The sequence below is a fragment of the Mustela erminea genome, chromosome 8 (assembly GCF_009829155.1).
Source record: "Mustela erminea isolate mMusErm1 chromosome 8, mMusErm1.Pri, whole genome shotgun sequence".
Lineage (NCBI taxonomy): Eukaryota > Metazoa > Chordata > Mammalia > Carnivora > Mustelidae > Mustela > Mustela erminea.
This window is the reverse complement of record NC_045621.1, coordinates 64,803,932-64,818,456: the sequence shown is the minus strand read 5'-3', so window position 1 is coordinate 64,818,456 and position 14,525 is coordinate 64,803,932. Positions and strand designations below refer to the sequence as shown.

The window sequence follows — 14,525 nt, the reverse complement described above, 5'->3', positions numbered from 1 at the left end:
CTGTTAGGAAGGAGGCAAGATAGTCAGTCACTGAGAATGGGTAGTGAGGATGGAGATGTGAGAAGAATGGAGATTAGATCAGCTCTACTGAGAACAAGGACTGAGAGGGAAAACAGGAAGAACTGCTGAGCAGGTCAGAGCCCGCTCTGTTCAGGTTGGAGATGGTGGGCAGTTCTCTGTGAAATGCAATGAATGAATGCTGCCTTAGGTGTTTAGTCTTAGGGCTGAAAAAAAAAAAAGCTACCAGATAAAGAACGAAGATGCTAGCGTTCTTGATATCATGAGAGTCAAGGTCCCATGGTAACAGGATCAGGCGGAGGAGGGCAGAGAAAGACCACAGGCTTCCACCTCCCACGGAAGCTGCTAATGAGGGAAGGAAGAGGAAATCTACCATTTAGCCGCCCAGCGCTTATCTCTTTGTTATTGCTTGACGTCAATAAAGAATAGCTTCTAATGAGGGCTCCCCATGCCTGTGTCAGGCCCTCGTGCTCAGCATTATGGCACACTGTGGTTTGGCCTCCTCAAAAGCCCGCTTCATTATTCAATACTTGTTAATGATCGTTTCAAACTGGGAAGATTGACAGGTGAAGAAATAAGAACGTTGTCAAATCTTGCTAACAATGAGTTTGAGTTATTCATCTAATAGTTTCTTCAGATGAAATGACAGCCTTACTGGCAATGACAATTTTCTTTTTCTTTTAAGAATGTTTTGGGTTGTGGGGGTGCGGCCTGCATTTTCATAGGGAGGCTTCATCTTTTGGGGAAGATACCAACTATTTCAGAGCTTTCCAATTTGGAACCCATGCTGTATGAGGTGTGCGAGATAATCTAGCATATCTCCAACATTATTTGTGTTCCTTTCTGCCTAGACAAGCTTACTCTGATTTAACATCCTGAGTTGACACTGGTGCCCACCCATGGACAGATATGGGCTCTGGAGGGACAGTGGGGATCTTAGAATATAAGAAGCTGATATGGGCCCTCACAAATGTCTTCTCTTTCAGTGTCCTGAGACGCGTGGCCATCCGCATGTGTCTGGGGAGCGGGGATTTGCAGATTTATCATCTAGCTTTAATTAGGTTACACACACAAAATTAACAAGTGTCTCAAAAAGACTTCTGAGATGTAGACTGACATTAGTACTGCTGATATAAGCACAAGAAAAAGCCACAAGAAAATGTCAGAGCTGACACCTTCCCCTGCCACTGGTTATGAGTGTGTCATCACCCACAGGAAAAGGCAAAAACTGGGATGATCTGATGAAATCTGAAAAGGAGTTAACCAAAAAGTTGAAAATTATCAAGAAATATGAATTTACATTTACTACAGTGAAGGCTGAACCTTGCTCTGGTGTAAATTTTGCCTGAAAGTGTCACTCGGTGATCACGTGAAGACGTCATGATTAGCTAATCACTTAAAATATTATTTCATGCCTCAAGTACTTTTTTGTGTTTTATAATGTTCATAGCACATTAGTATAACATATAAAGTGCTACAGATGGTACACAAATTGGTAAAGTACATGATAATTCATTATATATACATATAGTTTTTACTTACTTGCACTGAGAGATATTTATTAGGGTCCCTATGGAAAAATCTGGAGACCCTTGGTCTAATTTATCATCTGTCAATAATACCTTTTTAAAAATATATGTGGACCAGGGATGATTTAGAATCCCTCTCAGGCTCTGCCACATGACAGCTCTGCAGAAACCCCACACAGAGCACGAAGTCAGCCAGTTCTCTTATATTCATAGCTCAGAGTAGAAGATTCAACCCTCTCCAAGCCACATGCACACAGCTGGTCATGACAGGTTACCTTCTGCTTCTCCTTCTTCGTCACAGTTTGCTTGGAGCTTTCTACAAGATGGGAAAGTGCCTCATGCTTCTTGGTACTAACCATTAATTTCTTCTTGGCCTAGAGTCAAAAACATACAAAAAGCAAAAAGGGATGAGAAACTGATATCAAGAGAAAAACTCTTCTGTTCTGGAACAAGTCATGTTCAGGTGCTGGCTTAAACGATTGTGTAATTTTAGTTCTTCGTTTCTGCCCTCACCTCAAAATCTGCTTGGAATATCACAGAGGCTAACATTTTGGGCTGAAACCACTGTATATTTTTCATTATATTGAGTACACTCAAGAGGGTTATGCATTTCTCCAAATCACAAAGGCTCCCAAGCCTCCAAAACATTGTTCGAGCTAGCATCATGAAGGGAATAGCTTTACCATAAAAACATCACAGCAGACATGGAAGACCACCTGCATCATTCTTTTAAATCAACCTGGGCCACGACTGAGGTTGTTTTAAGATGCTCTCTTAAAACTTATAGCAAAAGGGCGATTTTGCATCTGATGCAAAGGCTTCAGAGGTGGGCATTTGCCTGGCATTTTGTGAAATGGCCTGTACTGGTGTGGGGAGGAGGAGCGTGGGTGGGCTGGGAAGGTAGAAGCACATTCAACATCCTCCTACTCTGTTGGTCCCTCAAACCTCAAAGTGGGTTATGATCGAGGTGGTCAGTTCCTATTCTACACAGTTTCAACCAAGAAGATGATGTTCCAGGGGCACCTGGGTGGCTCAGTGGGTTAAAGCCTCTGCCTTCAACTCAGGTCATGATCCCAGCGTCCTGGGATTGAGCCCCACATCAGGCTCTCTGCTCGGCAGGGAGCCTGCTTCCACCGCGCCACCTGCCTGCCTTTCTGCCTACTTGTGATCTCTGTCTGTCAAATAAATAAATAAATAAAATGTTTTGTTTTGTTTTGTTTTAAGATTTTCTTTATTTATTTGACAGACAGAGATCACAAGCAGGCAGAGAGGCAGGCAGAGAGAGAGGACAAGGAGGCTCCCTGCTGAGCAGAGAGCCAGATGCGGGGCTCGATCCCAGGGCCCTGGGATCATGATCCAAGCTGAAGGCAGAGGCTTTAACCCACTGAGTCACCCAGGCGCCCCAATAAAATGTTTAAAAAAAAAATGATGATGTTCCAGAGATACAATGAGAAGACAGAAATTGTTTTGAGTTGGATTCAGCCTGTTCAGGAACTGGATTGATTGAAAGACTATCTAATTTTGCACGTCAAGGTCACAAGGACTGCAAAACCAGATAATGTAGCAAAAAGTTCAGTTCCCTCTTTCTTTAGGAATTGGAGGCAAAGCCTTCCAAATGTCTCTCAACCTCTGAAACCTCGGCAAAAGGGAATTCAGGAAATAGGATGCTCACTAACCCTCTTTCTCTGCCTCCAGTTAGTCCCATGCCTGCGAAGAAAGGAGAGCATGAGGGAAGAGCTTTGGATCCTTTTAGGCTTCCATTTCTGTCTCCCCAATAGAGTGCACTTCATTACTGACATGCTGCAACACTTCAGTTGTAACTGGAGAGAAAATCATTAGAGCTCAGGAATTTTATGTTCTCTAATTTCTCTGTCACTCTTCATAAAAAAATAAAATCATTTTATTTAGAAAAATTACTTGGTGGAAAATGGGAAAGAATAAAAGATGCTTTTTTTTTTTTCTTGAAAGCAATTATGGCTGCTGGGTATAGTTTCTCTCTTTTGGTTCGTTATACTGGAATTTCTGTGAAAGCTGAATATTTAGAGAATGGATTTTTAAAAACAAATTCTGCTTGGGGTGCCTGGGTGGCTCAGTCGGTTAAGCACCTGACTCTTGATCTCACCTCAGGTCTTGATCTCAGGGTTCTGAGTTCAAGCCCCACACTGGGCTCCATACTAGGCGTGGAACCAACTTAAAATATAAATAAATAAAAATTAAAAAACCAAATTCTGTTTAAGAAATCTCACAAAATCAAGAGCAAAACTAAAACCAAATTACTGGACTCTGATTAAACATTTATTAAAAAGTGATTCTCATGAGCATTCTTTTACCAATACTACTAGTGGGTGTAGAAATTCATTTATCTCAAACATTTCTTTTTTTTAAGATTTTATTTTTTTTATTTGACAAGGAGAAAGACAGTGAGAGAGGGAACACAAGTAGGGAGAGTGGGAAAGGGGAAAACAGGCTTCCCACTGAGCAGGGAACCCAATATGGGGCTCGATCCCAGGACCCTGGGATCATGACCTGAGCCTAAGGCAGACACTGAATGAATGAGCCACCCAGGCGCCCCTCAAACATTTCCTATTAATTTCTTTGGTCTTATGGAATCTTTGATTTCAGCAGGAGCTTCAAAGGCAACAGTGAGGACTGACTTGGGCTCCCTATTTTTGAGGGATCTCTCTGGTTATTTGCTGCTAGCAGCTGTCTACCAGGGAAAGTTCTCTTTGGGTACGGATACTCTGAAGATGAAAAGGGAGTTCAGCTTTTGGACCACAAGTTCTCTCAAAGTGGATCCCTGGGTTTTCTTAATAGATTTCCTCTCCACTGGTTTCTAGTTCTTTCAACTTGAATTCCTCCTAAACTGGATTGTTCTAGAATTATCTTCTCTACATATATATGGGTTCCATCTGTTATTCTCTCTGCGTAAGAACTTGCATTGATGTGCTCTAAATTCTCACAGCAGATCATAATTCTTCTCCCTAGAATTCATTTACTGTTTCCTGCACATATGTTATCTAGCCAACTACATTTTAAATTACTTACAAATAGGAATCATGCCCTAGTAGAGTGTGGAATACAGGAAGTGGACCATATACATCTGTGGAATCAATATATGTATTCCCCCCTACATATGGCTATTCACGCCTCACAGTACTCCTCTCACTAGTGAGACAGAGATCATGAATGCCCTCCCACAAATGATATATCCAAAACTCAGAGTGTATTTGTCCCTTACCTTAAGCTACAGATTATACAGAGAGGCAGTCAGTGTAGTGGAATGGGTAAGAGCCATGACTCTGGAACGCAACAATGTAACAATTCTCGGTTCAACAATTAACCAGCTTTAGGAAGATTATTTACCTCCCTATGTCTCAGTTTCCCCACCCATCTGTCAAACAGGATATACCACATTGGTTTGGTTTTGCGGGGGAGGGGGTGCGTGTGTGTGTGTGTGTGTGTGTTGCAGTGACTGAATATAGAAATATATAGCATTTGGCACACGATGAATGTTATGTTAGCTATAACTAGTAAACATATTTTGAGCCTTGGTCTTCTATTGATTTAGTTGAAAGATATATCTATAGAATAATTCAGGTGAGGAAAATTTTTGTCTTCAGTTAGCACCTAGAAATACTAACACAAAAACACAGAATCACATTCGTACAAAAGCAGAAAGGTTCAGTCCTAAAAACTGAGTTTACATAAAAGACATTCATTTGAATACTTGCCTTGATTTGTTGATTCCAGTTGCCAATGACAAGATTTGCTGCCTTTTCAACTTCGTTATCAAGCTGCGAACAGAAAAAAAGAAAAATGATTTTTTTTTCGGTCTTTCTGTTGATTCATGGTGCTGGCTTATGAATTCTGGCATATTCACTATCACTACCCATTGGAATTTCAGAATCCTACAGTGGACATGTATCCTGAGAAGAGCAGCTGAACTATCTTTTCCCCATGTCAAAACCTCTTGACAGGATTTAGCTTGAATGTATTTGGTAAAATAACTATTTCTGCATATAAACTAAATAACTACACAAAAAATTGTAAAAACACCAGTGCATGTGATCTGCCCGGAGGGGGTCTTGGATAGTTTGGTGTCCCTTTCTGTCCCAGCACATCTTTAGCTCAGCATCATTCCATGTGGTCCAAACTTTAGCACGTTGACAATCCCTAACAGTCCTGGTAGTGCTAATTTTACCAAGTGTCTCATTGCCCCTGAAATGAACACTGTTGCAATTTCAAAGATATTGAATTCTTAATCATAATTAACTTTTCTTCTGCCCTTGAACAGTCAAAGGGATGGTAACAGTAATGATCCAAATGCGTCTAGACAACAACCCAAGGAGAACAGATTTAACTAAGGGGAAGACTTTTTTTTCTTGGACCATAGATGTTTCTTCCCAAGCCCACAGATCAGCCATGACTCAATCGCACTGAGATCTAACAATGCTGTTCTTTTATTTAGTTCAGCTGATTAAATTTGGAATAAATTTATTGTAACAAATACAATGAAAATAATTTCGTGCATGATGTCACTTTTGACTATGTGAAATATGGAACTAGTTCACTTTAAAAATAATTTTCATCCCCCTCCCCTTTTTTTTAACTAGGGTCCACACCCAGTGTGGGGCTTGAACTCATAACGATGAGATCAGGAGTCACATGCTCTACCAACTAAGCTAGCCAGGCACCCTGAAGAAAAGAGTTCTCATCTTTTATCTTCTGTGACTGAGTGGGTTGGGGTGGTAGGGGTGCAGTGGGGAGGGGCAATGCTGAATAAAGGCTATGAAATCGGACCAGGGATCATGCTGTTAATTATCCAAAGCACTAAGATAATGATCGAGTCACTGTGCCTAATTTATGGTAAGTACTAAAGAAATGCTAGTAATTATCATATTATTATGGGGTATGAAAATATTTTGTAATTAATGAAATACAGACTGGTGTTTGGTTTTTATTAAGTTGGTTTGCAAAGGTGGAAGATTATATTGCTTAGTAATCATTATTGTGTAAATTTCCCGCATTACCCCAGCCCTCAGTAGAACCTCCATTGTGGTAAAAACACATATATGTCCACACAAACATCAATTCCATTTCCTCAGTTTAATGAATTTGAATAAAAATGTTTTGTATCATTTCTCTTCCATCAGGTTTTTATAGATCCCCCATCTTACTAACTTACTACCTTTAGGACCTCCTTTATCTGGTTGTGGTCATTTGAACCCACCCCTAGCCACCACCCCTTCCTTTCACAAGGGCCACCAATGACTGTCTCTGAACTTCTAACTTGCACCTGGCCTTGAACCAATTCTGACCATGACCTTACCCTTATCAGAGTTGAGCAGCATTTATTAAACACCCCTTTATGTCACCTGAAAATAGATTTTAAAGTGCTTAATGACTGTATGATACACAAAGAAAAAGAAGCACAGATTTCCTTCCTTTCTGGAAGGAAAAGGACACAGGAAGACCAGAGAATATGCTAGACAAGAGGACCAGGTGCTCCTAAAAGAATATAGGTTTTTTTTTTTTCCTTTTTCCAATTTTAAGACTATTTGAGGACTCTATCTATTATTGCCTTTACCCAATCCCAAACTGTTAAGCACACACACAAAAAATCTTTTTAAGAATTGTGTTTATAATTCTTCTGTTTACAGAAGGAATATCTAGTCATTGAAATACAATCAAAATATAAAAAGAATGAGATAAAAATAACCTCAAACACCACTATCTAGAAATAATTCTTACTAACATTTTCGGGAGGTTCCTTCAGATTTTTTTTTTCTATTCATATATACATTTTTTACTTTACAAAATTGAGATCATTTTTATTTCACACTATATAGTGAAAAAATTTCCATGTCATTCATTTTTTTCTGTAATAAGATTTTAATGGTTGCATAATATTCCATTGCTTGAATTTACCATAATTTATTTTTGGATGATGAAGAGGTTTCTAGTTTTTCACTATGACAAACAATGCTTTAGCAAACACCTTTGTACATAGATCTTGAGCTCTTGTTTCTTTTAATGACAGATGCCCGAAAGCTAGCATCATTTTCGATCACCTTTCATTTCTCGGATCAAAGACAGAAATCCTGCTTTAAGAGAGATTTGACTCACTGATTTTCTCTTCTTTTCATGTATACTCAGGACTTGATGAGTTGGTTTTATTGCTTCCAACTCAATTGCTTTGCCAAGTTTTCTAGAAATAGAACATAAAAGACACACAAGCATAGTATTAGGATTTATATCTACTTTCCAAATTGTTTTCTGGGGAAATAAAACGGTGTGTTCCAGTCTGCCTATTCAGGGCAAGTTTGAAGCAGGATCTTCATGGCATGCCCACTTTAAGTATTTATGCTTCCCCCTGGGGTTGGGGTAAGTGGTGGAGAGGGGAGTAGGAGTGGGAAGCCGGGAGTAGGGGGAACACCACTCACTGATGCAGGTCTGCCGCTGATTTCATGCCCTCTGAGACCCAGGTCCAGGCACTGACGAGACAGCTGGGGGCAAAACAGGAGGGCACAAGAGTGGGTGTCATGTTCCCGGTAAAGTCTGAGCAATACAGCCTCACGTCTGACTCATTCAACAACTGCTCTCATTTTCCTAATCTTATTTCACTGTGTCCATGGGATTTAATTCTGCCAATTTATTGATTTTCACTGTAATCATTACATAGACAGCCTTTTCTCCGTCATTTTCCATTTCAATTTTCATCTTCCATTTCACGTCTGTAGAAAATCAGGAACATAAAGTAGCCAAGGGTGAGCAGGCATTTAGAACAGGCGGGAGATTGTGGGATGGGTAGGGGGAGAGAGGCCTCAAGACCACCTTTTCAGGATCCTCATTTCACCAGTGGGCACGCCGAGCTAGGCTCAGAAAAGTTAAATGGCATAGGACCCAAGAGCCCTGGGACGTCCCCCCATGCTGCTCTTGGGTTTGGGGTCCAGCTACTGCTCCCTGCTGGTTTTTAAGACCACAGCTCAGACATTTTGTCATCTTACAAGCAGTGTCTCCATTTAACAAAAGGAGAGCGCTGCCCTCCCCCTCATGGCACATGGTGGGGGTTAAGAAGTGTGATGCTAGTTTTTCCCACAGAAAGGGGAGAGCTCACCGCAGCCCATATCACTGGCCTTCAGAAGCCAGAAGGATAAGCTCAATTGGATCCATAAACCTCAGGGACAGAAGTGTGTGTAGACTCTGCTGGAGGGGTGGGGACAGATATGTGCCCCTGCTGAAATCAGGATGGTGCAAGGTTTTGCCTCCAAGTGACTTAGGCTGCACCCTATAGTCAGAGAATTACATAGCTAGACCAGAGGATGCTAGATTTTCTGCATATCCAAAGCCAGGCATAAAGCCAGAGACTAGACACTACTTAGTATAGACCTCCAGTTATAGAAAATTGCAAAAAAGCCCCAAATGAATCTGTATCAATAATAAGTAGATCAGTGGTCGCTTAGGTGGGGAAAGGACAGCAAACAGGTATGAAGAATCTTTTGATGTGATGAAAATGTCTATGTTTCTATTTTAGTGGGGCTACATCTATAGTATACACCTACATACACTAGATACATATATAGTATACACCTATATACACTATATACAGATATAGTGTATGCCTATCAGAATCGACCAAACCATATACTTAAGGAGGGCGTTTTTTGTTCCATGTAAATTAAATTTCCATGGAGTTGTTGTTGTTTTTTTAAAAAGATTTTACTTATTTAGTTGACAAAAAGAGACACAGCGAGAGAGGGAACACAAGCAGGGGGAATGGAAGAGGGAGAAGCAGGCTGCCCACCAAGTGGGGAGCCCCATGTGGGCCTTGATCTCAGGACCCTGGGATCATGACCCGAGCCAAAAGCAGATGCTTGACTGACTGAGCCACCCAGGTATCCCAGAGTTGATTTTTTAAACTGGAACTCAGACACCCTTTGGAAAAGAGAATCTGACATTTGCTCCTCAGAGGAACTGAGCAGCAGAGCTGGAAGCCTAGAACTTCAGCCTCAGAGGGGTCTCTGTTTCCTATGTGACCTTAGAAAGGTCACATGAGTTCTCCGACCCTCAGGTAATTGGTCTCTTAAAATAGAAATAATTCAGGTTACCTACACAACACAGATTTGGGGTATAGGTAATAGTCCAGTTAATATTTATTATTAAATAACATTGTACTAATCTTCGTTAACTGAACATTCTGGACATGCCAACTCTCTGGGAGCATCTACGCCAGACGCTGGGATTTCAATACATAAGACCCACACCGCCGCACCCTTACCCCTCTCATTCCTTAGGGGATAATTAGACTCAAAGTCATAATGAACTCCATGCCAGATATTAAACACACTACTTCTATTGTCTCATTTAATCCTCACAGCAATTATATGAGATAGGTTCTATTTGCATTTTAAATACACACTGAGAGGTAAAATAAATTGCCCTGATTCACCCACTTGATAAAGGGTAGAGGTAGAATTTAAATCTGGGCAGTGTCAATAAAGTCTATACTCAACCATTTGGCCATACTGGCTGCTTCACAGTCTACTAAAATACTCTCCTAAAAGTCAAGCTCAAAGTCAAACAGTCACAAAGCCATTATTTGCTTTTACAAAGGATGCCTTCTAAGAAGTAAGATTGTGAGCTCCAGAAGGCTTCTTTCTGTCTCTCTCTCTCTCTCTCACCGTCCAAGAGGTCTTTGCTGTGCCCCTACCAGCTAGGGGTGACATCTGCAAGCATTGGTCAAGAATCTTGGTAACCAATTATCATTAATGGACCATTTTTATAATCTCTTTTAGAATATCCAGTATCTTTCCTCTCTCCCCCAAAAGAAAAATCAACTTTATTCCAAAATGGATTAAGGAAAATGCAAACCACCAGTTTTTCAGGACCCAACGAACTAATCTCCACATACAAGATCTCATATAATCTACACCTCCCCCATCCAGATTTGCACACCCATGCACCAGGCAACTCATATCAGTACTCCATCTAACTTAGGAGGAAATCAAGGCACAGGGAGGCCAGGTTACTTGTCGGAGGTCATGGAGTCGAGATAAAGCGGGGTTCACTCTCCTTGACTCCAAGACCTTCCAACTTAACGGCACTCCTTCCAAAGGAACATATCATCACTGAGGCTTCTTATGAATATGGGCTTAGGAATCACAAGGACACCGGATTAGCCCAGTTCTGACACTTATTATCTGTGTCACTGGGGCAAGTTTCTTAAAACTCTCCAAGCCTCAAGACCTGGTCTGTAACTGGGACAATAATAAGACTTGCTAAGGGTTGTTGAGAGGCTTAAAGGGGAGTATCTGTGAAAGTACTTAACGCCATGCCTGGCACACAGTAAGTGCCCAAGAAATCATAAGCCAGGCTGAACGCTGCGCACCTGCCACATTTCTAAGAGGAAGCTGGCCTCAAACATATGTCACTTATTACAACTCTTATGGATGATTTTACCTTACCTGTTTCATATACTTACTTTTTTTTCGTGCTCTGTAATGTTTTGCTTAATTTGATTACCAGTTTCTGAAGTCCTTTGGCATAGTTAATCTCCAAGTTTGCCCTGTTAGCAAAGGGATAGTTGGTTTGGATGTTCTGACCAGATATCAAACACACACACACACACACACACACACACACACACACACACACGTGTGAAGGAGAGCTCAGGCTGACAATGCAATGTCTACACAAGGAAGAGATGATGTGTTTACTCTAAGGATCCCCTTCAGTCCTTAGGTGAAATCCTTAAGGATCTCCTAGAAGAGCCCACAAAGGGGGAGTTTTTTTATTTAAACTTCTTGCATACCAGTGTTATGGATTGAATTGTATGCCCTTCCCATCTTGCCACGATGTTAAAACCCTAACCCTAGATCCCATGAATGTGGCCTTATTTGGAAATAGGGATTTTTCAGATGGCCAAACTAAGATGAGGTCATCGGAATGGGCCCAGATCCAATATGGCCATGTCCTTATAAGAAGAGGAAATTTGGACATAGAAAGAGACACACACACAGGGAGAATGCCATGCGGAAGTGAAGACAAGACACTGGGGTGATGCCTCTACAAGCCAAGGAGTCCCAAAGATGGGCAGCAAACCACCAGAGGCCAGAGAGCAGCATAGACGAGATTCTTCCTCACGCACTTAGAAGGAACCGACCCAGGTGAAACCTGATCCCAGACGTCTGGCCTCCAGAACTATGAGATGCTACATCGCTGTTTTTTAAGACACCCAGTCTGTGGTACCTTTTTATGTCAGCACTAGCCAACCAATTTATGGAGTAAGGAACAGAAGACTTTCCTGCTTGCTCTGGGACATTAACACCATCAGATTAGCTCTAGATTATAATAGTTGGCAATAAAGTGATAAATTATGATGAAGTTAACCAAGAAGTAGCTTTCTTTGTTTTGTTTTGTCTTGTTTTGTTTTGTTTCTCACTGCCCTTGACCAGGTCTTTATTTAAAATCAGCTGTCCAAAATGGTTCAATATTTACACAAGAAATACAAGTAGGTTTATGCGGCAAGCTTCCTGTCTTGATGGTGGGTTTTCTTTTCTGTGGGCTTCTCAGCTGTTGCTTTGTCACTGCAATCTTTGCAACCTTTTCCCCACCAAAGGCTTCTTCTGCTCCTTAAAACCAACAGCCTCCTTTCCTTTCTTCCCTACCACAGGCTTCCCTACCACAGGACCCCCTTCTATTCTGACTTGGCTTCTAGCACCGCTGCCACCTGACCCATTCAGAGTTTGTGACGCCTGGCCTGGCGAGAATGGTGTTGGGGCACATGGTCTTTGCATATGGGTTTAGCATTAACAGAATTCTCAGGGTCTTCAGTGGATTCTTCTTCAGGACTCTGTGATGCATCTTCTTCCATGGTGCTCAGAGGGCTTTTGGATCTCTGGGCTTTTCAAGGTTCTGCTAAGATGTGTATCAAGCATCTTGAGCATGGGAAGGTGACAGTTCCTCTTGAGGGAGACAGCCTTATGCCAAGTGTCATCCAGATCATCCAGCTCGAGGAAATCGCTTTCAGTACAAATGTGGAAACATCCCCCATGTCCACCTGGATTAAGTTCCAAAATGTTCAGTTTGCTTACATTAAGTAGAGTAATTCCAGGGATGTTTCCACTGTTGTCCTCATTATAGATGACGGGAGGTCCCCCATGTTGGATATGATGATGGTTTCTCATTTTGCCATTTCCAGCTCTCATTTGTTGAGATACACAGATCTTTGTTTTTGTTTGTTTGTTTTAAGGTTTTATTTATTTGACAGAGGGAGATCACGAGTGGGCAAAGAAGCAGTCAGAGAGAGAGGGGGAAGCAGGTTCCCCACTGAGCAGAGAACCCAATGTGGGGCTTGATCCCAGGGCCCTGAGATCATGACCCGAGCTAAAGGCAGAGGCTTTAACCCACTGAGCCACCCAGGTGCCCCACACAGATCTTTGTTTTTAATAGCATTCCAGGTCTTAAGTTTCTGAAGAAGCAAAAGGTCTCCTTGGTCTTTTTGTAGCCTTAGACTTTATTTTCAGCCGCCAAAGGGAGTTTAGGAACTTCCTCAAGATGGTGACTTTTAGCCATGAGCAATTCTGGTAAGACCAAGGCACCCATGCAGAGGAGATGGCATATTGCCTCCAGGTTTGTTCACTCTGCGGTACCGAGGGCTCCAGGCTTTAGGCGGTGCAAACAGGAGGACCCTGCGACGCATATTTCCAAAAGCACCACAGCTGCAATAGTTGAGTCCCACTGCCTCCAACTCTGGGCATCCAAGCCACAGCTCTGCCAGTGCCCCAAGACTCAGTCCTCGTTCGATGATCTACTCATTCACTAACAGTGTAGGGCATCTGTCGTTTTGGCGCTGGTTGGCGCAAACTAAATTCATTCTATCTAAGGGAATGGGAGACTTGACCACAAGGCAAACTGACATTTTTGCCAGATGACTCCCCCTTTTCAGAATACACTGATGCCACTGGACGAGCATAGATCATGGCAGGGAGAGGAGAGCGGGAGGAGACATGCTCCCCTCAACCCAGCGACTCCTACACGAGAAGCAAGAAGGAGCTTCCCAATGGAAAAGTACAGAAGTGGACAAAACCAGATTTAGAAAATGGATTTCTGTTACTTTGTGTGCAGGACAAGACTCAGTAGGGAATCTGGGCATGTCTCCAAAAGCAAACTCCTTGGTTCTTTTGAATAGATTGAATCACCGTTATCTTAAACTGATTTTACTGTGTCCTACTTACAGGCCCATCTATAGATAAAGTAACAACATACTCTTATTCATCTTCTCATTTTCACTGAAGATAATAAAAGTGTAGGAAATTAAGTTCGATCTGTATTGTTTTCTTTCTTAACTAGGACCAGAACGGGCTTGTTTATTTTGTTGTTGTTGCATATATTTTAGCCTTTGAATTCTATTTTTATTATAACATATCTTTAGAATTATTTATGACCTCACTTCATTTGAAAAACAATCCCAGAACTCCCTAGTCACTAAACTTAATACCTGTATTTTTTTCAGAGCAGTGAATTTGGACTCAGCGTTATGGACAAAACAGAGAATGATCGCTCTGTTTTATGAAATGGAATCCAGAGGTTATTGGCCTATGCTAAATTTCTATTCAGCTTTCCCTCTTAGTATAGCTGTATTCTAAGTTATTTTTGCCACTTTTTGCAGGAAAGAAGGCCACTGTAGGATGCATGTTAAGACCTAGGTGCAGAAAACAACATTTGGAATCAGAACTTGCCCAAGGGTAAGGAATGGCAATGGCAAATATTTTAAAATAATAAAGCTATTTCATTGCATTAAAAAAAATTTTCTGCACTCTAGGAATATGTTCCAGTTGATGGAGAGAGAGAATGCTGGTCAGCAGCAAGCTGGGAGTGACCATCACCTTGATGGACCTAGATGCTCTAGGAGCCCAAACCCCAACTTCTGGAATGGCCTTAGGCTGCTAAAAGGGAATAATCAGACCTACCTCAAGA

The 14,525-nt window shown here is 41.6% G+C and overlaps 1 protein-coding gene and 1 pseudogene across 1 annotated transcript in view; both read right to left on the bottom strand.

Moving 5' to 3' along the window:
- NOSTRIN (nitric oxide synthase trafficking) overlaps positions 1-14,525 on the bottom strand; it is a 57,515-nt gene that overhangs the window by 23,614 nt on the left and 19,376 nt on the right. The window contains exons 3-7 of the mRNA XM_032355856.1: positions 11,029-11,112; positions 7,991-8,053; positions 7,674-7,755; positions 5,279-5,341; positions 1,823-1,921 (exon numbers count right to left, since the gene is read on the bottom strand). Coding sequence (XP_032211747.1) covers positions 1,823-1,921; positions 5,279-5,341; positions 7,674-7,755; positions 7,991-8,053; positions 11,029-11,112 — 391 coding nt within the window. The remainder of the gene's footprint in view (positions 1-1,822; positions 1,922-5,278; positions 5,342-7,673; positions 7,756-7,990; positions 8,054-11,028; positions 11,113-14,525) is intronic.
- On the bottom strand, positions 11,125-13,565 carry LOC116597733 (annotated as a pseudogene).